This window comes from Chelonia mydas, chromosome 6, assembly GCF_015237465.2.
Source record: "Chelonia mydas isolate rCheMyd1 chromosome 6, rCheMyd1.pri.v2, whole genome shotgun sequence".
Classification (NCBI taxonomy): domain Eukaryota; kingdom Metazoa; phylum Chordata; order Testudines; family Cheloniidae; genus Chelonia; species Chelonia mydas.
This window is the reverse complement of record NC_051246.2, coordinates 74569019-74592138: the sequence shown is the minus strand read 5'-3', so window position 1 is coordinate 74592138 and position 23120 is coordinate 74569019. Positions and strand designations below refer to the sequence as shown.

Here is a 23120-nt window from a genome sequence, read left to right as displayed (position 1 = left end):
GCAGTGATTTCCCATTTGTATGTGCTCCTAAGTGGAGTACTTTGCATTTGTTCTTACTGAATTTCATCCTATTTACTTCAGACCATTTCTCCAGTTTGTCCAGATCATTTTGAATTTTAATCCTATCCTCCAAAGCACTTGCAAGCCCCCACTCCCAGCGTGGTATCGTCCGCAAACTTTTTACGTGTACTCTCTATGCCATTATCTAAATCATTGATGAAGTTATTGAACAGAACTAGACACAGAACTGATCCCTGCAGGATCCCATTCGATGTGCCCTTCCAGCTTGACTGTGAACCACTGATTACTCTCTGGGAATGGTTTTCCAACTAGTTATGCAACCACCTTATAGTAGCTCCATTTAGGTTGCATTTCCCTAGTTTGTTTATGAGAAGGTCATGTGAGACAGTATCAGAAACCTTACTACAGTCAAGATATACCACATCCACCGCTTCCCCCCATTCACAAGGCTTGTTAACTTGTCAGAGAAGGATATTAGGTTGGTTTGACATGATTTGTTCTTGACAAATCCACTCTCACTGTTACTTATCACCTTATTATCTTTTAGGTGTTCATTTAATTATTTGCTCCATTATCTTTCTGGGTACTGAAGTTAAGCTGACTGGTCTGTAATTCCCTGGGTTGTCCTTATTTCCCCTTTCATAGCTGGGCACTATATTTGTCCTTTTTCCAGTCCTCTGGAATCTCTCCCTTGCCTCTATTTTTGCCAAAACCATTTTCATCCACTAAATAAAATTTACTTTGGGGCTGAAAACTGAACCTCGCCAGCCACTGTGGGTATATCTATATAGCAGAAAAAAACCCATGGCAGTTTCAGAGCCCACGTCAACTGACTAAGGCTCACACTATGGGGCTAAACACAGCAGTGTAGATGTTCCCACTTGGGCTGGAGCCTGGGCTCCAAGACCCGGTGAGACAGGAGAGTCTCAGAGCCCAGGCTTCAGCCTAAGCCTGAACAGCTAAACTGCTATTTTTAGCCCCACACATGAGCCCAAGTCAGTTGACCTGCCTGAGACTCGCTGCCACAGGGGTGTGGTGTTTTGTTTTGTGTTTTGCTGTGTAGCTGATTCACCTATAGCAGTATTAGCATTCATCTTGTAACAATACACATTCTTAATCCGAAAAGATAATTCTGTATATTGTAACACCTCTCTCAAGTGTTAGGATGAAGCTTATATTTGGAGGGGTAGGGGGGATTCTCAGTGAGGTAAAATGGTCCCAACTTACTGATCTACTAGACTCCTAGTGTTGTATGATTTTTTGGCGCGTTTTTTTTGTGCTAAACTAGAAAATTTAACTAAAAGATGGACATTTCTGTGTCAGGTTACCTACACACAAACAGTTAAAACCCCATGATTTCAGTGCATAACTACAAATTTATGATTTTTCTGGACCTAACACATCAGTATCCGATAATGATCAATTCCACTTGGTATTTGAAACTTGAAGGTGAAACTGCCCTCCTGCCGCATGCCAGGTTTGTGGCATTGCTGGCAGTGTGCACTGCATAGGCATTTTTAGAGACTGGTGTTTGTTTGTTTACTTTTTTGCATTTCTCTCAGATTAGACAATAAACATAGATTGGCCAGTTTGACTTGTGTTTAAGAATTTTACCAAATGTTTGACTTGGTTTCACAAGCAGTAGCACACACTGCTGTCACATTTGGGTTTAAAACACTGCAGGAGAATATTTGTTCAAAAACTGTGTTTATATTTCAATTAAAAAAACAATTCATGGAAACGTTTCCCTTTGTCTTAGGTTTTGTAAAAGCTTGACAAAATAGACTCATTGCCCAAAATTTAGCCAATTTTATTAACTGATGTATTTTCATTAAGGAAAATCCTCGAGAATTAGGAAAGACTATTTATCAATATTCCAAAAAAAAAAAAAAAAAAAGATTTTGAGGAGGGGGTTAATAATGTACTGTGGTGAAAAATCATCTCTTAAAAGCAGTCCCAAAATACTTGCTGAAATCTTCTAACTTTTATAGGGCTACTTTCTGAGAGGTGCTGCAACTTTTGCTGGAAGTAGTGAGAACTGCAGATGACTGGTCCCTCTTGAGATGTGGTTTATAGTTTTAGTCATGCTAGTTAGAAAATGCTTCGTTACCAAAATAGGTTTCAGCGAAATATATCTTTCCCATAATTCCATTTTAGACTTGATATCTACATATGAAAAAATTTACATGTCCAAAAATGGGTTTGCACTGTGTCCTTTGCCTACTTTAATCACTCACTTAGTAGGACTAAACTATGAGAATGTATGATGAGGCTAAAGAATAGGCAAACCACTAGCTTGAGAAAGTGAAAATATAATTGCTAATAGGGTTGGGGAAAAATAGACTGCAGCAGTGTAATTGTACACAAAGTGACATAAAAAGAGAACAAAAAAAGCAGACGTTTTCTTTTAAGGGAGGGCAACTAAGTCCTTCTCAGAGCACAGAAGAGCCCTCTTGCAAAGGAAGACAAGATGCAGCTCCTTCTAGGGACTTACGATGGAGAACAAGTATCAAGAGTAGATAAATTCTTAGATAAACAAAGATCCTGTTTTCTTACAAGTGTTGTTTGAGAGAAGAAATATTTGGTGCTGTATATAAGCAGAATATTTTCTAAATAGGAATGTTTTCAAAATAAAATGTACTTCCTACCTACCTCATGAGAGTGTGGTGAGGATAAAGTACATTAAAGATCGTGAAGCACTCACGTACTGTAGTAATGGAGGCCGTATAAGTACTTAGAATAGAATGGAAAATATGTTCATTTTTGTCTGCTGATAAGTTACTATCATCATGGATCAGAAACACATCTCTTGCAGTTAGGTTTACTACTTACTTTATTTTTTTCTTCCCTAGAAAGTTGACCTTTTCAGTCTGGGTATAATATTCTTTGAGATGTCTTACCATCCCATGAGTACTGCATCAGAAAGGATCTTTGTTCTCAGCCAACTAAGAAAAGTATGTATAAATGTTGGGGAAGGTGGGAGGGGAAGGTCTCCATCAAATACTTCATTGAGTAATAGAGAAGGAAAAAGTATTCAAAATATTAAGAATATGTTTTATGTTGCAACCAAATGTTTGAAGGTTTTTTTTATAGTAAGCTAAAGGGAGGAAAATACATAATTGTCACGTGAAGAAAATCGGGGTTTTCTGGGTAAACCACATTAATCCATTGTTTCAGAGTAACAGCCGTGTTAGTCTGGTATTTGTCCCCTTCTAGTGACAGGACTATGTATTTGATTTGAGTAAACTGTTGCCTTTAGGTTAATGGAAGCACAAGAATCAGAGGCTTAAGCTTTTAGATCAAGAGGTCAATCAGTCCTTCCTGGTTCACACCCAGCAGCTTGTCACACAGAGGGTATGGGGCCATGGTTGTATCTTGTAAACTCTTATTCTGTGTGTTACAAAGCATCATACAGATGCTTATGAATAATAATAGAACACTGTCTTGGCAATCTTAACTATAACAGCTAACTAAATTTTTTTGCTTTGAGTAATAAAAATATGTAGACTTACTGTTTCTGATATATACATGTTTTAATAAGGCTAGCTTGCTCAAGTTTGCGTCCTTATTCTAATTCAAATATATTTATCTTTTTTAGCCTACTATTGAATTTCCAAAAGACTTTGATGAAGTGAAACATGAAAAGCAGGTAATTTTATAGACATTTTAATTATTAGGTGTTCTCTGTTAAGAAATGTTAATGATTATTTTTTCACTTCATTTTAAATTAGTAATCTCTGCCAAGTCATCACATGACACTGGAACAAAGTAAAAAAGAAAACTCAAAAGGCTAAAGCAATTAATACAACTGATGCTGAAATATATTTAAAACACAAAGTTCCTGAGAGCAGTCATAATGGATTAACAAACTGCAGAGTTCATCGGCATACCTTTTAAACTCTGAAGGACTCTTTTGACTCTAGGCTCAGACAAACTGAAGCTACACTGTAGAGCAATTAATTTAACCCTTTGAAAACTCTTCGTTTCAAACATAAGGGGATGTATTGTAGAAAAAAAGATTTGTAAGGTGAAATGATAGCTATAAATTGTGTCCAAGTGCAGTGGCCCACTCCGACAGCTGTGGACAGCTGGAGCTTAGTGGATTCAAACGCTATCTTAAGTTTTTTTATAGCCTATTTCTCTCAACCATGCCTCTACTCCATGGGCCAGGAGTGGGGTGCTGCAGAGATACCACATTCTCCTGTACATCATTTGGAGATTTTCTTTACATTAGGAGAGTCCCTGGGTAGCCAGTAACACCAGCTTTCTGGCTGCTTTGCCCTGCTGAACAGTGATATGGCTCTTCGTTAGAGCATCATAAGAATGGCCATACTGGGTCAGACCAAAGGTCCATCTAGCCCAGTATCTTGTCTTCTGACAGTGGCCAATGCCAGGTGCTTCAGAGGGAATGAACAGAACAGGTGATCATCAAGTGATCGCCTATTCCCAGCTTCAAGCAAACAGAGGATAGGGACACCATCCCTATTTATGTTTTTGCAGCACTTTACTAAAAGAATCCCAATACTTGAAGTTATACTAAATAGCCAGCAAATGGAATCTTCATTAGCCAGTAAGATTCCTGCTTTTATATCTGTATTTTATAAATCTTTATTGCATGTTTTTTACCTGTATATCTTCTATAAATTAATAGTATTTAGTATCTTACTTTACATTGTATTGAGTTTTTGCATCATTTTGTGTCTGTTATGAAATCATTACATAGTGTCCCAAGAGTCTTGCCTGGGGGAGGATACATTTTTAGGGATAATCAAATTCTTACTCTGTTGATATCCCAGTTAAAGATATTCAGAACTAGTGAGGAAAGAATAGTTTTTCTCACAAGATTCAAATAGTATCTAAACTTTTCAATACATGAGTATCTTACTGACATGATAATGTAACTGATAATGCTTCCTGAGATATTCATACCATGAGATGTTTCTAACAGAAGTTAAATTCGTAATATATTTTGGTTTAATTTGTAGAGATCAGTTATTACTTGGCTGTTGAGCCATGATCCTGCTGCACGACCAACTGCTGTGGAGCTGTTAAAAAGTGAACACCTCCCGCCACCCCAGATGGAGGAATCGGAACTTCATGAAGTGCTTCATCATACCTTAGCAAATGTAGATGGGAAAGCTTACCGGACTATGATGGGCCAGATATTTTCACAACGCATCTCTCCAGCAATGGATTACACCTATGACAGCGACATGCTGAAAGTTAGTTTTAAATTGATTTTTAATAACTCCAACCAAGAAAATATAGATGTGACTCAGCTCAAAACCCGTGCTTTATAATGTTTTACCTCAGTACTTAGCGTCCCTGATAATTTAATACCATTGATGTGATGTCTTCAACCTAATTTATATCCTGTTCCCCATTTGAGTTTCATATACTTAGTGAAGAATTAAACTAAATTTGGCTATGGCAACAAATGGCCACAAACCTGTGTGCATATGATTGCTTCTTACTCTTAGCTATTATAATAGTCATGATACTCACATCTAAGTGTCAGTAAAATATTTTTGTTTTGGGGCAACAGCCATTTCTACCCTGTCAGACAATCACTTTTAATGGCTGCAGTCAAGATTTTCTCTGTTATCCTAAAACACTTAAAAATGATTGTTCTAAATGTGTTTTGTTTCCTTCTTTTTGTTGCACTTTTTAACTTTTAACATTCCCATTATACACTGATTATGTGTGAAAAGAATAAGTACATTATGTTATATACAGTGCTCATTGTGGTTTGCTGTGGTCATTTGATTTATATGTTGATGTCTTCTGTATCTGAATATACATCAGTGCTCCTTATTTTGGGGTGGTGGTTGTTTTCAGGGTAGTTTTTCCATTCGAGCAGCGAAGATACAGCAGCATGTATGTGAGACTGTCAGCCGGATCTTTAGAAGACATGGTAGGTTTATGTTCAGATGTTATTGTTCCTTTTGTTTTTTCCTCACTCAGAAAATGGTATTGAATGGATTTGAAAGATGGTGAAATGTTTTAACTATTAAAAAACTAATCCCAAGGTTGCATGGGATGATAGATGTGTATTTAGAACATTGACCTTCATTTTGGCTTCCAAAAGAGAAACTGGTTTGAAATCTCAATTATTAATCTACCATAAATGGAATATGATGAGGATTTCAAATCTTAGTCCATGTAAATCTTTTGTCTTTGAATTTAAACTAAATGATTTTGTTATAATGACCAATACTTCAGAGCTTATTCAGGGTAGGGAATTCTATATGAATATTATTTTAGGTTAATATGTAGACCATAGTAAGACAGTGATAGATAAAACTTGCTAAGGCTTGTTCAAAGAAATGGGGGGGGGGGAATCCATACAAATGGTGGAAAATTTTGAAACCTTTTCAGTCACATTATAACAATCGCTTGTTGAAATTTCCATTAAATTATTTCCAGAAAGCAAAAATCGAATTTTTTAAACATTTGAAATGGGGAAAAAATTGATCAGCTCTTATCATATGGCTAAACTGACCAATCAGTGGCAACCAGAAAATGAGAACACATTAAGCCAAACAAAAAAATGGCTACAGTTTTTTTTTTAAATTTAAAGCATGTCATACTTTTGAAAATTTTCTTAAACCGACTATTCAGGAGAAATCTAAGGGTTTTCACAAAATATTCTGTTTTCGGGAAACATCTCTAATATTTACACTTGCTGTAGCTGAATCAACATGTACAGATTTTCATGGGTACACACTTATTTGCTCAAAAGTATTTTTAGAGCTGAAAGAAATATTTTCAGGACGGAGGGAAGGAGGTTTTGATGTATTTATATTGTTATAAGGTTTATAGGCTATAGGTCTGATTAGAGACAGGTAATGTATCTGAAATGTGCCACAGACTCTGTAACAAAGGTACTGTGAGGTTCCAAGTCTCTCTGACTTCCAGATCAACTTTGCTCATTTACAGTTGAAAAGATTTTCTAACTTCTAGCCCTGCAGACTTAATCCAGGGATCTTAAGGTCAAGCTGGGTTTGTTCTTACTCACGTATTATAGCAAGTAATAAAAATTCTTCATTGGAACTTGACAATAATCTTGATTATATGTGAGTCAGAAAATAATCCAACTGGATGTCCTGTATTTGTATGGACATCCAGTAGTAAAAAGATAATATAAATTACTCTAGTCATTAAAGGCAGCAGCTGTGACTTCAAAAACACACAATGAAAAAAGTGGTATTTTACAAAGTTGTTTTTTCTGATAACCCATTTTTAAAGATGGCTTTAAAAAAAGAAACAAAGGTGTTAACAGCATTAGCCCAGGAACTGAACCGCAAACTTCTGTGCTGCCATGTGGGCCACTCTGTGAGATTCCTAGACTTTGCCTTTCAGTACTTTGGAAGAAGGATCCTCAGCTCACCTTCCTTAGCAGCAACCATACCTGACAAATATAATAGTATTGACAAGCTTAATGAGACTCTTACTTGTCCTTTTGTAAGCCTTTGTGGAAGCTGGAGGTTGAAGCGGGAGGTAAAACTGATGATGATTTCAGAATTCTGTCTAGGGTATGAAGTTAGTCTGTGGGATTCTGTTATTATCCTCACACACCTCTTCTCCCTCTCCTCCCCCTCCCCAAGAAAAAAAATTAAAAAGGCAACACTTAGATATATCAGTTTATTCATAGACCCCAAAATTAATCTATTTCAAAAGGTAACAGATTTTAAACAAATATTACTTTTTAGATTCTTATACACTTGGGAGTTTTGATTTTTTTTTTCTTTTTAATCGCTTCTGAAAAGAGGGTGTGACCTCTGTTCGAATTGTGTTTTACCAATTTTGCATAGGAGCTATCAAGCTGCATACCCCACTGCTAATGCCTAGAAATAGGAAACTGTACGACCATAATGAAGCTTCATATTTCATGGATCACAGTGGGATGCTGTTGATGCTTCCTTATGATCTCAGGGTAAGTGGTATACCCTTTATACTTTAAGCTAGTAGGTTTGGGGAATGTTTTAGTTTCTATGATTCTTTCATTCACTAACCAAATTTTAGGCACAGTCTTCTGCTTCTTTCTCCCAACACTCAGGCATCTGATTGTATAGTGTCTATTTCTTTTTTCCTTGACTGCCAATCTTTCTCCTCTACCCTGAGTTGATGACATTTCCAGAAATGATAGAGGATAGAAAAAATGGCCACTCAAAAAAAGTAACCTTTGCAAGTGTGCTTTACTTTTTTGCATCATAATTGATTTCACCCACAACTCCAGGGAGTATGTCCAGTCAGAACTGTGCCTGCATTTGTCTCCAAGTGTCAGCATCACACCAATCACAAAAATGAACTACTCAAAGAGTGGAAGTACACTGAATATTGAAAAACATTGCTACTTTTTCCATACTTAAACACTTCTTAAAAAAACAAATTTAAGAAAAAATGCTACACTACAAATATAGTGGATGACGGTGTTGTAGATTTTTTTTTTCACTTATGCACATGTGAGGGAAAAGACTTCGTAACTCACTTTTTAACGGTCCCTTCCTTCACACTTGTGACCCAGTGAGAATAACAACATCCCACTTCCTTTCCTCTTCAGAAATCTGCCGACACTATGTGTCAAGTATCAGGGGGTAGCCGTGTTAGTCTTTAAGGTGCCACCGGACTCCTTGTTGTTTTTACACTGTGTGTGTAACTGCCATCGCCCTAATGTGGCTACTGCCTATGTTACCTATTTGGTAATTTTACCTTCCTATATACTCACAACTGCTCTCAGTAGTCATTGTCCTGGCCACAGCAGGAGAAAGACAGGAGGCAGTGGATCATAGGAACTAGGGGCACTATTGCACACCCTGGCTTGAAGTGGTTTCCATCATATACAGGGTTTACAGTTTGGTTCAGTGACTCTCTCAGCACTCCCACTATACAAATTGGTACAGCACCCCTGCAATGGCTGTGGTTTAATTAGGCTGAAAATTTATTCAGACTTCACATATCTGGGAATACAGTGAAGGACATCATTATTTTCATAATTGTTTCTGCCTATTTGGAAGGACTGCTGTCAGCCCTTCCCCTTCTCAGCCTGGTCCCAGCCCATTTCTGGGAACCTGCTACCCTCCCCTCCTGTGAGTGTGAAAGGGGCTGGAAAAGAGAGGGGTTGTCTCCCTGCTGTATCGGACATTAGGAATCCCAACCCTCCATCCCTTAAGGGGATGCCTTCTCCTAAATCCCCCTCCAAAGCCAGTTTATCATAGAACTCTGTCCCTGCTGTAACAAGTACCTGCAGTGGACACCTGCCACGAAGAGGCACCAACATTTAGCTTGGATGCCTCCCCACAGCCCAACTGCTGCAAGAGGGGACTTCTCCAGAACTACCCAGGATATACATACCCCCACCTCTGAGCGGTGTCGCCCACCTGATCCAACCACTTGCTGCTCCTCCCTGCTCTGTCCAGGTAAATTTTCCCCTTCCTTCCCACCCCTGCAACCCTGTTGCAGAGTGTGTTCCTGAAAAGAGCAACAACCCCTTTTTCCTTCTGGTCAGCTGGAAAAAGACCCACTGCATTCAGGTGCAGGAAGCACATTCTGTGGTCCTGCTTCAGAGAATGACTGCAGTATGTACTGATGAACTGGTATGCCAGCCAAGTTATCTTTACCTTTCTCTGCCTCCAGTGAGATCACAGATTGTTTTCTTCAGCCACAGCTCCAGAGATATCAGATACCCAGTTCAGTTTGGCTTAAACAAAAGGTTTTGTTGGTAGTTTTACAGAAACTGATGCGAAAGGAAGCTGCACTAAACCTAAAGTGACAGCATATTACAAGATTATCTTGTCTGTAGCTTGTGAGATATTATGGATAAATCTCTCTCCTTGCCTGCGAAGGTTACAGCAGAAAAGACAGGCTCCTCTGTGGAATCCCCAAGATTGTCTGTGTGCAGTCCCCACCTTCCAGTTACAAGCCCTCTTTCTCTCATGCGATAATGTCTTGTCTTTACTCAAGAATGGTCAGCTTCTTGTTGAGACTATTTGAATAGTTTATCATCTGGAGGTAGTCACTTTTCACCAAGTCTTGCATACCATGCCTATTAGCCTTTGTGTATCATGGCTACATGACAGTTCCAAGAATTCATGTGCATTATTTTTCTCACCATAATATCTACTATGTAACATCCAGGCTGCTAATCATCTTAGATCAACAAAACATGCACTGTTTGACTACAGCTGGTCTTTTACTTCACCTACTGCAGTCTGCTATCTTTGACTCCTCTATAGTTATTAATAAGGCTACGATTATGTTACAGAAGTCGTGGAATCCGTGATTTCCAGAGACCTCCGTGGCATTTTCTGCTTCAGCCCCTGGGCCACAGGGCTGGACCTGTCAACCAGGGGCCATAGAGCTCTCAGCTTCAGGGGCTGCCGCAGCTGCCAGCCCTGGAGCTCGAAGCTGCGGTGGGGCCCTGCAGCTCTCAGCTACTGCGGGGAGCTCCCAGCAGCAGCGAGGGGGGGCCTCCAGAGCTCCCAGCCACCACCAGGGGACCCTGTAGTTCTGAGCCGCTGCAGGTGGCAGGGGCCCCCGGAGCTCCCAGCCACAGGGGGCAGCCCCAAAGTTCAGAGCTGTGGCTGGGGCCCCACAGCTCCTAGCCCCATGGGTGGTCCTTTCAGCTCCCAGCCGCCAGTCCTGGAGCTCTGGCCTCCACGGGCAGCGGGGCCCCTGCAGCTCCCAGCCACCCTGAGCGGCAGCAGCGGTGGGTGCTGGACTCCCCACTCACCATTTTGTCACAGCAGTTTTTAGTAAAAGTCAGTGACAGGTCATGGGCTTCCTTGAATTTTTGTTTATTGCCTGTGACCTGTCCGTGACTTTTACTAAAAATAACTGTGACAAAATCTTAGCCTTAGTTATTAACCAGATTTTCAGCTTGTCAGTTACATATTTAAGTACCTTGTACCCAATTTCCAGTTTATATTTTTAGTAGGGCTGTCAAGCAATTAAAAAAATTTATCGCAATTAATCGCACTGTGAAACAATAATAGAATACCATTTATTTAATTTTTTGATGTTTTCTACATTTTCAAATATATTGATTTCAATTACAATACAGAATACAAAGTGTACAGTGCTCACTTTATATTTATTTTTTATTACAAATATTTGCACTGTAAAAAACAAAAGAAATAGTATTTTTCAATTCCCCTAATACAAGTACTGTAGTGCAATCTCTTTATAGTGAAAGTTGAACTTACAAATGTAGAATTATGTACAAAAAATAACTGCATTCAAAATGCAGGTAAAACAGAACAGGAGACCTACAATTCTCCCCCAAGAAGTTCAGTCACAAATGTAATTAACACTTTTTTTTTTTTTTTTTAATGAGCATCATTAGCATGGAAGCATGTCCTCTGGAATGATGGCTGAAGCATGAAGGGCATATGAATGTTTAGCATATCTGGCATGTAAATACCTTGCAATACCGGCTACAAAAGTGCCATGTGAACACACGTTCGCAGTTTCAGGTGACATTGTAAATAAGAAGCAGGCAGCAGTATCTCCTGTAAATGTAAACATGCTTGTTTGTCTTATCGATTGGCTGAACAAGAAGTAGGACTGAGTGGACTTGTAGGTCCTAAAGTTTTATATTGTTTTGTTTTTGAGTGCAGTTATGTTAAAAAAAAAAAAAAAAAAATCTACATTTGTAACTTACACTTTCACGATAAAGAGATTGCACTACACAGTACTTGTATGAGGTGAATTGAAAAATACTATTTCTTTTATTATTTTTACAGCGCAAATATTTGTAATCAAAAATAGTATAAAGTGAGCACTGTACACTTCATATTCTGTTGTAATATGAATCAATATATTTGAAAATGTAGAAAAACATCAAAAATATTTAATACATTTCAATTGGTATTCTGTTGTTTAACAGAGCGATTAATGGTGATTAATTTTTTTAATTGCGATTAATTTTTTTGAGTTAATCATGTGAGTTAACTGTGATTAATCAACAGCCCTAATTTTTAAAAGTATAAAGGCTAAAGACTTTTTGAGTGTCATCCTTCAGTAGTGCTAGTTATAATGTCTAATTCTGCCTCTGTTACCCCTGTTTTAGACCAGTGTGATACCATTGGTGTAATTAAAGGAAGAATCAGACTAAATGCTATCCATACTCTAAGGGCCTCCACAGTTTTGATCTCTTTGCTGGAATGAGTGGTTTCCTAAAATGTATTGGTTACAGAAGCATTGACTGAATATGGCAGTTGATCATCTCCTTCTGTGTTCCTGGAAATAGGGTTTTATTAACAGCACGCAAACAATCTTGGTTAGTACACCAAGATGCATACTCACTTTTGCTATACATACCTCCTGTATCAGCATAACTGAGAAACTCAGTTCTCCCCCACAAAAAGGGTGAACACCATTTTCCTGAAAGATACACCAAAGATGCTTAGTACTATTTAGCTGTGACAAAAACACATTTTCTGAGACATTATTACAGATGGGAGAATAAATATGTAACTGCATGATGTATAATTAAGCATTAGCCGAGGAGCATACGTCAGAATGAAGTTATGCATATTTGTCTCAACCACTTTTTTTGTTTGTTTTCAGATTCCTTTTGCAAGATTTGTAGCTAGAAATAATATATCAAACTTGAAAAGGTAAGAAAATGGCTGGGAGGAATTATGCCTCATCCAAATAGAACTAATATTCACCTGTCGCACATGTAACTTTCTACACAATGACTGAATAAATGACAGCACTGAATGTATTGTATTGATTCCTTCTTTGGTGTTTTTTGTAGATATTGTATAGAGCGTGTATACAGACCTCGGAAGTTAGACCGCTGTCACCCCAAAGAACTCCTAGAATGTGCATTTGACATCATCGCTTCCAGTGGAAACAGCTTTTTACCTATTGCAGAAACAATCTACACTATTTCTGAAATCATCCAAGAATTTCCAGTACTACAGGTTGTTCCCTCATCTTACCTCCTTGACCAATAGACATTTTTCATTGTCTTTTATTTTTTAACCATAAAAAGCTGTTTCATTAGAGAGGGAATTGTGTAAATAAGGAAATATGTAGGCAACAATGACCAGAAAAAGACCTTCTCACCTTGCAACACACGAAATATTTCCAAGTTTTGACTTTTGATAAAACTTGCAAACTCGGTCAGTATAATATAAACTGTAAATGAAAAAAGTTTTTTCAAGTACACTTCCAATGAACGGTCTGTTTGCAATGTATATGCTATTGAACATTGTTACAGCACTGTTTGAAATAATGGCTATCTTCTTTTAGGTGACTGAGAGTCTGTCTCTTAATCCTGACATTAAAAGTATCACAAAATGGCACAAATGCTGCCAGTTCTCTAGTACACAGACGGGAGTTAAGGTGATGGGGAGATTCAAAGTTAGTCATAAGAAACAGAAAAGAAAAGCTATTTTATATATTGGAATGCCAATAAAACATAGGATATTTTTTCCTCTGTTAGGAAAGAAACTATAGTATTTACTTGAACCACACTGCCTTACTGAAAGCTATCCTCTTGCACTGTGGGATACCAGAAGATAAACTCAATCAAGTCTACATCATTCTGTATGATGCAATGGTAAGATATTAATGACTCATGCAGAGATCAGTTTAATAACTGTAAAGTGCCACATTAATTACAGATCCATCTTTAAATATGAGTAATAATACTTTGGTAATTTACCAGAGAGTATTTAAACCATATATTAAAAGTGGTGGATTATTCCAGATTATCAGTTTGTATTAGAGCTTTTTCTGCTATTTCCTTATAGGAGAACTGTTATCTTAAAACACAGATTAATGGGGGGGAGGGAATTCTTTACGTATATGACTAAAAACATCCTAGATTGTTAAAACTGAAAACATTGTATTCAGATATATTTTTATTGTTTTATATTTTGCTTTTACTTCACACAGTTTGATCAGAGAAAATGGACTAGTCAGTTTCATTTGTGAACACTGCAGAGGAATGTTTAAATCCCAACAAAGAACTTCCATAGGTTTTTTTTTAACTTCACGTAATATTTCCGTTTAGCATTAGGTTTGTATTTTTTTAAGGCAAAAGCTATGTTTTAAATAGACTTTTTCCCTGTAAAATGACCAAACCAGATATGGAATCACTGAGAGACAAGTACACATTTTGCCATTGTTTACAGTGATATTTCAGAGAGCAATTGATTGAAGATGGGTACTTCAAAGGGGAAAAAAAGTAACCAAGGAGCTGCATTATTAATTCTCATATCAAACAATTAGTAAACTTTTTTTCTCAAAAGTGAATTTTCTAAAAATATGCTACAATATAATGTGTTTTTTGTTGTACTTTAGACCGAAAAGTTAACAAAAAGAGAGGTGGAAGCCAAATTTTGTAATCTGTCTCTGTCATCAAACAGCGTAAGTAGTTCAAGACGACACATTATATTTGTATTTCCCTATAAATTGTTATAAGTCTATAGTACTTTATTTACTATGAAATCCATTAAAACCTCAGCTAAGAATATGCCATTCATTCTATAGAGATGATGCCACTGCATTTGCAACTGAAATGCCATTGATCTCTTTGCTGTCATACCTCTTTGGAAATGGTCTAACTGGTCTCTTTCAGCGTTACTATTTTCTTGGTTTCTCCCCTTTTTTAATATTTGTGTTTCAGATTATGCAGATGTTGAAAGGGTAAATGGAGTATTGTAGACTGAGATTTCCAAAAGAAAAATGTGTGAGATGCTAAATACTATTATGCAAAGTTAGGTGAATGAATATAGAGAATGGGTTGAGATAGATCTCTCACAATCCAACTTTTTGATGCTCTGACTAGGAATGCTCATGTGTTCACTCCCTTCTCCAAATTCTTAAGCAGAATTATTAGTCTGCATTGCAAAACGAGTATCCATCTTTAGGCACAACAAACCAAATGCTATGTTGTTGTTCATATCCCTTCTATTCAAGCATATGTATGGTATTGTATCTGTGTATATTTTCAGCTTTCTCGACTGTACAGATTTATTGAGCAGAAGGGAGAGTTGAATGATTTAAGCCCGTTGATAAACGCAATGATAAAACAAAAAACTGGTGTCACCCAGCTGGTAAAGCACGGCATGAAAGATCTGGAGGAAGTCATGGGTATCTTAAAGAAGCTTGGTATAAAACTTCAGGTTTGTAAAGCAGTCGGATTATAAATTCATTGATTTATAGCTCTGTACAACTGCTCTGTCTTCATAAACCTTTCCCCCAGGACCAGTCCATTGATCGTTTGAAGAACAGAAAAAAGCACCATCAAATTGTGGTACTGTATGTGATAAACACTAGTGGCTCCTGTTTTTAGATCCTCACTCTCAGAATAGGGCATGTATTGATAAGAGACCTTTGGCTGAAGAATACTCATATCTGTTTCAGAGTAACAGCCGTGTAACAGCCGTGTAAGTCTGTATTCGCAAAAAGAAAAGGAGTACTTGTGGCACCTTAGAGACTAACCAATTTATTTGAGCATAAGCTTTCGTGAGCTACAGCTCACTTCATCGGATGCATACTGTGGAAAGTGTAGAAGTGTAATTGGACTATTTCAGTTGCATTCTTAGCTGAAAAATAATTATCTGGACATACATATGACTGAGAGCACTAGGGGATTCTTTGAAAAATTTAAAATTTTATATTTTGAAAATTTTAAAAGTTTCTAAAATACAAATGGTAACAATTGAAATATCTAATTTTCTCTAAAGGCTTGCTATTTGGGACATACACACAAATCTTCTGTAGTTCATAACCCTTGTGATGCTTTAGATTTAAGACATTCTTTCCTCACTCGGATTTTTTGGCTGACTCTGTCTCTTCAGGGATCAATATTTTAATTGCAGCATTAAATGTCCTCAAAAGCAGAGAAACCATGTTAAGTTTTTATGGTATGCTAATGTGTACATTTTAATACTCTACAATTGTGTAACTAGAACTGGTGTAAGACTTAGTGAGGACATAATACTCATTTTTGTTTTACAGGTGTCTGTAAATTTAGGACTCGTTTACAAAGTGCAACAGCATAATGGAGTCATCTTTCAGTTTATAGCATACATCAAACGGAGACAAAGAACTGTGCCTGAAATTCTTGCAGCTGGAGGCAGATATGATCATCTGGTGTGTGTAATTAACTTTTTTTTTAAAGCATATGCTTTTTTGATACCGTACTGAAAGCATTGTTTCTTGTCTTTTCAGATTCCACAGTTCAGAGGGCCGCAAACAGTAGGACCTCTTCCTTCTGCTGTTGGAGTCAGTATAGCTATAGATAAAATAACTGCTGCAGTTTCCAGTGTGGAGGACTCTGTGAGTTTCGGTTCCTGTTTCATTCATATTTCTGTCATTTCAGTAATCTGTATGTAGCCTGAGATAGTCAAGAAATATTAAGAGGTTCAGCTTTGTCTCAAAATAAATAATTCCATACTAAAACAGACAGAAACCTCAAGGTATTGTGCATTTTCCTTTGCTTCTATCTATATAGATTTTTTAAAAATTGGTAAACTGAAATGTACTTGTTTAATGGCATAAAATTTTCCTTTTTGAAATGTATTCAATGATATCTGTGAAAGGGGAAAGGAACTGTTTTCTCATATGTTGAGTCATGTTCTCCCCCTTTTAAAAAAAAAAACAACCAAAAACTTATTTTTGTCCCTAGTCCTTCTTTTTGTCATGAAATGGGCTTCCCTACATAAATCATATAACAATTTCACTCAGCAGCAGAATATGTGTATTTAATCCTTCTTTGTGAAGAGGTAAATTAACATTGCTAAATGAGAGGAGGTAAAGCCAGGTAACTCACTGGTTTAGGCTTTGCAAGTGCTTTTTCTGCAACAGGGTAAGATTTGCTGAAGAGCTTAATTTAAAAAAAATGCTTAATAATGAACCATTCTAATCTCTGCCTAATTTGCTTGAAAAGCTGCACAATAATGTATTTGTTCTCCAGTAATATCAACATTTTTACACCTGAAAACAGGCTCTGGTTGCTCACATTGCCCCTCTCACTTCTACTTTTCTTCCAGGTTACTATGGGCTCTTGTGATCTGTTGGTTGTGAGCGTTGGGCAGATGTCAATGACGAGAGCCATCAATATCGTTCAAAAACTCTGGACTGCGGGAATTCCTGCTGATATCATGTATGACTGGTCCCAGGTAAAGAGTCTTTCTACATATTTGTTAGCTATATGTCCGTTTCATAAAGGCTGGTATTGATAAAGCAGCCTTAGAGGTTATTCATTTATAGAATCATAATATTGAGCTGCTGGGTGCCATTCAGCTATCTTTAAATCAATAAAGATTACATTTGCTTTTATACTATTTTTCCTCTGTAGCTCTTTACAATGTGAATAAGCATCATAATCTTCATTTTACAGCACAGACAGGTTAGGTGACATGCCCATGGTTACTCACTGAGGGCATTATACAGAGCCCACTGAAGCCATTGGAAAGACTCTTACTGAATTCATGGGGATTTGGATATGTCCTGAGTCAGGGCAAACAGTGAGAGAAGAACCAAGTCTCCTGATTCCAAATCCAGTGCCATATCCACTGGGTTATGCTGCTTCCATGGGATGACAGCTTTATTGAAAAGCACCTAAGATTATGGAGATCCTGGACAAGTATTTGACATAAATCTTTCCCAAAAATGTATTTTACCAACATACATCAAAAATATAAAAAGAAAGTATACTTTTACCCCCCAAAAATGAATAAAACAGAGGGAGTCATTCATAGGAGGGAATGGAAAGGTTCTAAATATGGGGCCAGTAGTGGCAATAATGAAAAACACCTTTTGCAGGAGGAGTTTTCATGTATTGTTTAGAAGTGGGAAGGGACGGGCTAACATGGCTGTGAGGCAGGAGCATATTCTGCACTCTAGTGGCCACTACAGTGGCATAACGAAGCTGTTACTCCAGGGACTGTAGACACTATGGTTGGATTACTGACCTAAAACATTCCTTCTGGAAGTGTCACCACAGTGTTAGTCTTTAAGAATATCCAGTGCTGCAAGATTCCTGGAAATGCTACTTAAGGACTGACTTCTCATTCTCTCCCAGTGAGCCCAAACCAAACAGTAGGTACCCAGCACAGATAGATTATGGGACAATAAACAAAGTACTTACCCACCTTACAGCCCTCTGGACAGTTTGCCAATCTGGTTCAGTTTATATATATATATATATATATATATATATATATATGCTAAATGGTGAATGTCAAAGGAAATGCCGTGGAATTGCCCATTCTCTCAAATGTAGTGAACTGTGCTTCTGTACACTCAGAATGCCCCACAGCATAGAGTTCTGAGTCACTTAGCTGCCTTGCTGACATTATGGTATTCTATTGCCTTAGTATTGTCCACTATTTCCCTACTTTTTCTCTGCATCTGGCTGTATGCTGTTGAAGTGCATGTATAACTGGTGTTTAATACCCTTCAAGTCACTTGTTTTTTCCTGTGTGTACATTGGCCCTTGCTGGCCTCCTTGAGGCTATTCAGAGATGGCGAGTTGCAAGCTCTTGATTGCACTTAACCTTGGACAGTTTTCTGCCTCGACAACTAATGCTGACAAATTTTTATGTCAGTACAGCAAGTATTTGCCCTGATTCTTCACTGAGAACTGCACAGACGGACACCCTGTGCAAAGCCCAGCTGAAGTCAGTGAAGCTCCACACAAGGACAGGGATCCATTCAGGCAGATCTCCGTCCAGGAGTGGGGCTCGTAATGAAAGTTACAAACACTAGAAGAATAGCCCATTCTTGCTAATAGATGCAAAGGACACAAATATCCAGCTTCTACTTCTAAATCTTGGTGAAACACTTTAGTGAGTTATACGCTTTGAAACATGAAAATAAATCCACAAGGAGATTGTTCTTCCTGGACTGATGTACAAAGTTTTTCATTACTCAGAAGGTCAATATGTACACTATATATGTATTTCCAGTCAACTTTTAATTGAGATTTTGATTGTCTAAATTGTTGTTTTATACTCTGCCCCACTTCTCTACTATTACTTTTTCTTGTTTTAGTCCCAAGAAGAACTGCAAGAGTATTGCAAATGTTCTGGGATCACATATGTGGCTCTTGTCTCTGAGAAAGAAGGAAGTCATGTAAAGGTAAAGGTGGGGTTGGGGAGAATTTTTGTAAATACTTCAGATGAATAATCTGGTCTTCTATGTGTTTTTGTAGAGCTAATACAATATTTTCTGGGGAAAGTGCTCTATAATTTAATAGTTGGCATTTCAGCTCAGTACAGTTTCAGAGTTAATAAGTAGTACAAAATTACTCTGAAGAATGGATAGGAGACGCACAGCAGACCCATCTTGCTAGTTTTTTACCAGGCCCAGTCTCCCTCCTCTTTTATCTGGGGGGAAATAAAGAATCTGGTAGCTTAAATACAAACCTGGTATCTTAGATTGAGTCTCATCTAAGATGTATTTGTGTTTTTTTTTTTTTTAAAAGGTAGTGACCAAGTGTTACCACTATGTAATGGCTGTTTGGTGACATTGTGAAATGAATTGGTGGTCTCTGGCTTCTTCCAACTGGGCAGTTGTTTACATTACAAAACAAATACCAAGAAAACTGTAGCCTTATTGGCAGCTGGCAAAATAGACAATGTTTGAATAGACATAGAACTATGACCCACCGTTTCTATTTGTCTCTCCAGGACAGGGTTGATGTGCAAAGGCGTTATTGTGAGGAAGTTTGAATTGCCGCTGTCTGTAATGTATCTCTTCTGTGCAAAAACAGAGGGTTTTGGTGCCCAAAGCTGTCACTGATTCTGGGCCATTATGTTTGCTGCTACTTTTTATTCATTTTCATAAAAAAACAGTGAGCTGTTAAAATCATTTGCCCCTATATGGCATGGTTGTATAACATAGCTATAATGTATAACATCAAGATACATTTCACTTACTTCAATTATCAATCTTCCTCTTACACTAACTGTAAGAACAAGTTGATCTTGACAATTATTTGATCACAGAGTGATGTATCTAGGCATTAAAGATACAATGGAAAAATGCATTTAATCTTTTAAAACTTAGTGATAGTATTTTGTTACATTAGAGCAGAAATACAAAGAGCTTGTCAATATATTAAATGGCATAGCGATTCTCTAGTTTAATTAGTCTTTTCATAATTAATAAAATAAAGACTGAGCAAATATGTGTAGGTTCAAATGCTGGAGAGTTACCTCTCTGCAAATTCAGTGAAAGACAACCACATTCCAAATTAATCCTTTAATTTAAAACAGAGAGAGAGAAAACACTGTGTTTAATTGAGATTTTGATTGTCTAAATTGTTGTTTTGTACTCTGCCCCACTTCTCTACTATTACTTTTTAACTATATTAAACTATATTAACAAGTGCAAGTGGCCAAACCTAAGCAGTGAAAATGCAAAAAAAATTATTAGTTATTTGGTTGTAGAAATCTAATCAGCCAAGCCAGGGGGTTTAATTGGCCAGTGATCAGATGAACTGATAGTCTGTCTTATTCCATCTGATAATTGCATCTGTAATAGGTGATGAGCCTATTCAAACTTACTTTTCTTTGTTTCCACAGTATATTTATGTAGATTTTTAGATTTAGCAGTCTCATTAAACTCATTAAAATGTTAAATTACCATTTGGTAGGTGAAATCCTTCGAGAAGGAACGGCAGACGGAGAAAAGGATTGTAGAGTCTGATCTAGTAGAACACCTGGCCCAGAAGCTGAAGACTAAAGTCTGTGATGAAAGAAGTAACAGGTAGCTGCATAAATAGTGAACAGGAGTAGTCAAATTAAAGGTCATTTCATAAATTAAATATAGTCTTTCAAAATAAGACTTCAGTTGAGGTTTCTATTAAATTGATTTTTAATTAAAATTACCATTGAGAGAGATTTGCCAAATTCCTTTTTGAAAAAGAAGGAAATAATTTGATGGTATGACTTCTGTTATGTCTTGAGATTTGCCAAAAGCAACTGAAAGTAACATTTTGAAGTATTCTTCCAACTCCTTTACAGATTTAGGGCCAGATTTTCAGCTGGGCTTCTATGTGAGCAAAATTGTTCTAACTTGCAACATGTGAGCATACCTGCCTGAACTTTGATACTACTTATTAATTGTATTGCAGTAGCACCCATGAGCCCCTCTTGTGGACCAGGACCTTATTGTGCTCGGTGCCATACAAACACAGAACAAAAGAGTTCCCTGCCCCAAAAAGCTTACAGTAAAATTCTTGCATTTATTAGAATCATTCAAGTATGCACATGAGCGTGTGAAAGTAGAAACGCGGATTTAATAATCAGGTCTTTACTTTTATACTATCACGGATGTACATGCAATTATCATCAAAAGATTGGCCTTCAGTATTATTCTTGAATAGCTTTGCAAAATGTAGCTCTGTAATAGGAAATTTCCATACTAGGACACATTTGAAGAGAAGTCCAGCTATGTGGGTGTTTTTTTAACAATTTGATTTGCAAGAAAAGCTCTTCCTTTCCCCTGCTACTCATCTCCTCCTGCTTGATCAGGCCATGAAGTCCAACTATTTTCCCTGTTTGACATTCATTTATTGAAGTTAATATGACTGTTACGTCACAGAAGCAACATTATATGATCTAAATGCAGGATCCTATATAGGAATAAATAGGTTATGAAAGAGAAACCTGGTGTCTAAAATATTTCCCATTTACAATTAGTGAAAGTAGCAAGGAAAGTTTTGCTATTTACTTATGATTGCTGAAGACAGTTTTTTTTTAAATTAACAAGTTTAATTGTATGTTGGCATGTCTTAACTAATCAAAAATACAGGATTTAATTTGGAAATATTTGTATGCTGAAAATCTCCATTACATTTTTTTCAGCTAATTGGTGTGAAAAGAATACAAAATACCTTTGTATGTGAAAGTTTGCTAACAGAAGCTTACATTACTGCACTGCTTTTACATTATTATGTGTCTATTTTTATAACTGTTTTTGTTTGCTTGCTTTTAGAGAAACTTCAGATAATCTCTCAGTACAAAATCTAAAAGGATCATATGCTAATACTTCAGGTATATAATCACTAATTCTAGGCTAAAATCAACTGTTTTTGTATACAATAAACATTCTTTGCAATAAAGTAGTATATATTTTAATCACACTACAAGAATCACTATAAACAAACCACAAATGTCTTTCCATACAACTTTTACCTGGCTAGAGTAATTTTTTTCTAATCTCAAATGCTGTGTCTAAAATTTGAAAAGTTTAAATTACATTTTCCTATAAAATGCAGAAGTCATTTTATAATAAACTTACAAGGAACATGCAACCATTTTGCTTGGCCCACCAGTCAAAATGTTCACAAGGCACAGAGGACTGACTGATAAACTAAAACTTTGTTCACAGTAGACATTTCTGATTCTTTAGCTGGAAGTGGCTATCTTGCTGCAAAGTGATGTGATCTATAATGCGGACAGTGCAGAAAGCTAATGAAGGACACACTCAACCAGGTTCCATCCTGTTTTTTTCTATTGGTTTAAGAATCAGAAGATTTTGCAGGATGAGTCCCTTTAAATTGTAGCCACAAAAATTGCACAATTGCTTCAATAGCACACATCAGAGTAGTAAATAAGTCTTGACCCATTAAGATTAGTGGGGGTTCATTTTGTTTAAAACAGGATATAACATGTTTGTTTATGTGAAGAAAGAATACATTCTCAAACTGTTTGCATTTTAGGTTTATTTGAACCACATGGAACTTCTGTAGTGCCAAATGTGAGTGTTATAGCTCCTGAAAAATTGCCTGCCAGTGTCAGACGGCGTTATGAAACTCAGGTATACGTCGTTCTTTTTTCTTTCAGTTTTGGTTTGAATTTTTTTTTCTGCCTGCATGTAGCTGTAATATCATGATCACAGATGGTTTGTCCTGCAGGATCTGTGCCTCGTTTAGTCTGCAGAATGGACAGTGAATGAGGCAAAGGGTTACAAGAAGGGGAAAATGGATTTTTCCATGGGTGTAAAGCATTGAAATGAGACCCAGGGAGACCAGTTCTTGGCTCTAACACAGACTTCCCACATGATTTGGGGCAAGGCTCTCATAATGCGTGTGTACAGGAGATCTCAGTGAAGACTCTATGGGG

General features: G+C 37.1%; 1 protein-coding gene across 3 annotated transcripts in view; it reads left to right on the top strand.

The window, feature by feature from the left end:
- The window catches only part of EIF2AK4 (eukaryotic translation initiation factor 2 alpha kinase 4), a 72963-nt gene that overhangs the window by 43829 nt on the left and 6014 nt on the right, over positions 1-23120 (top strand). For all 3 annotated transcript variants that reach the window (XM_037900499.2, XM_037900500.2, XM_043550034.1), the window contains 17 exons: positions 2874-2975; positions 3620-3670; positions 5007-5243; positions 5860-5935; positions 7836-7957; positions 12592-12641; positions 12785-12953; positions 13478-13594; positions 14341-14406; positions 14994-15164; positions 16003-16137; positions 16216-16323; positions 17037-17165; positions 19042-19128; positions 20648-20760; positions 21991-22049; positions 22718-22815. In XM_037900499.2, the coding sequence (XP_037756427.1) occupies positions 2874-2975; positions 3620-3670; positions 5007-5243; positions 5860-5935; positions 7836-7957; positions 12592-12641; positions 12785-12953; positions 13478-13594; positions 14341-14406; positions 14994-15164; positions 16003-16137; positions 16216-16323; positions 17037-17165; positions 19042-19128; positions 20648-20760; positions 21991-22049; positions 22718-22815 (1890 nt within the window). The remainder of the gene's footprint in view (positions 1-2873; positions 2976-3619; positions 3671-5006; positions 5244-5859; positions 5936-7835; positions 7958-12591; positions 12642-12784; positions 12954-13477; positions 13595-14340; positions 14407-14993; positions 15165-16002; positions 16138-16215; positions 16324-17036; positions 17166-19041; positions 19129-20647; positions 20761-21990; positions 22050-22717; positions 22816-23120) is intronic.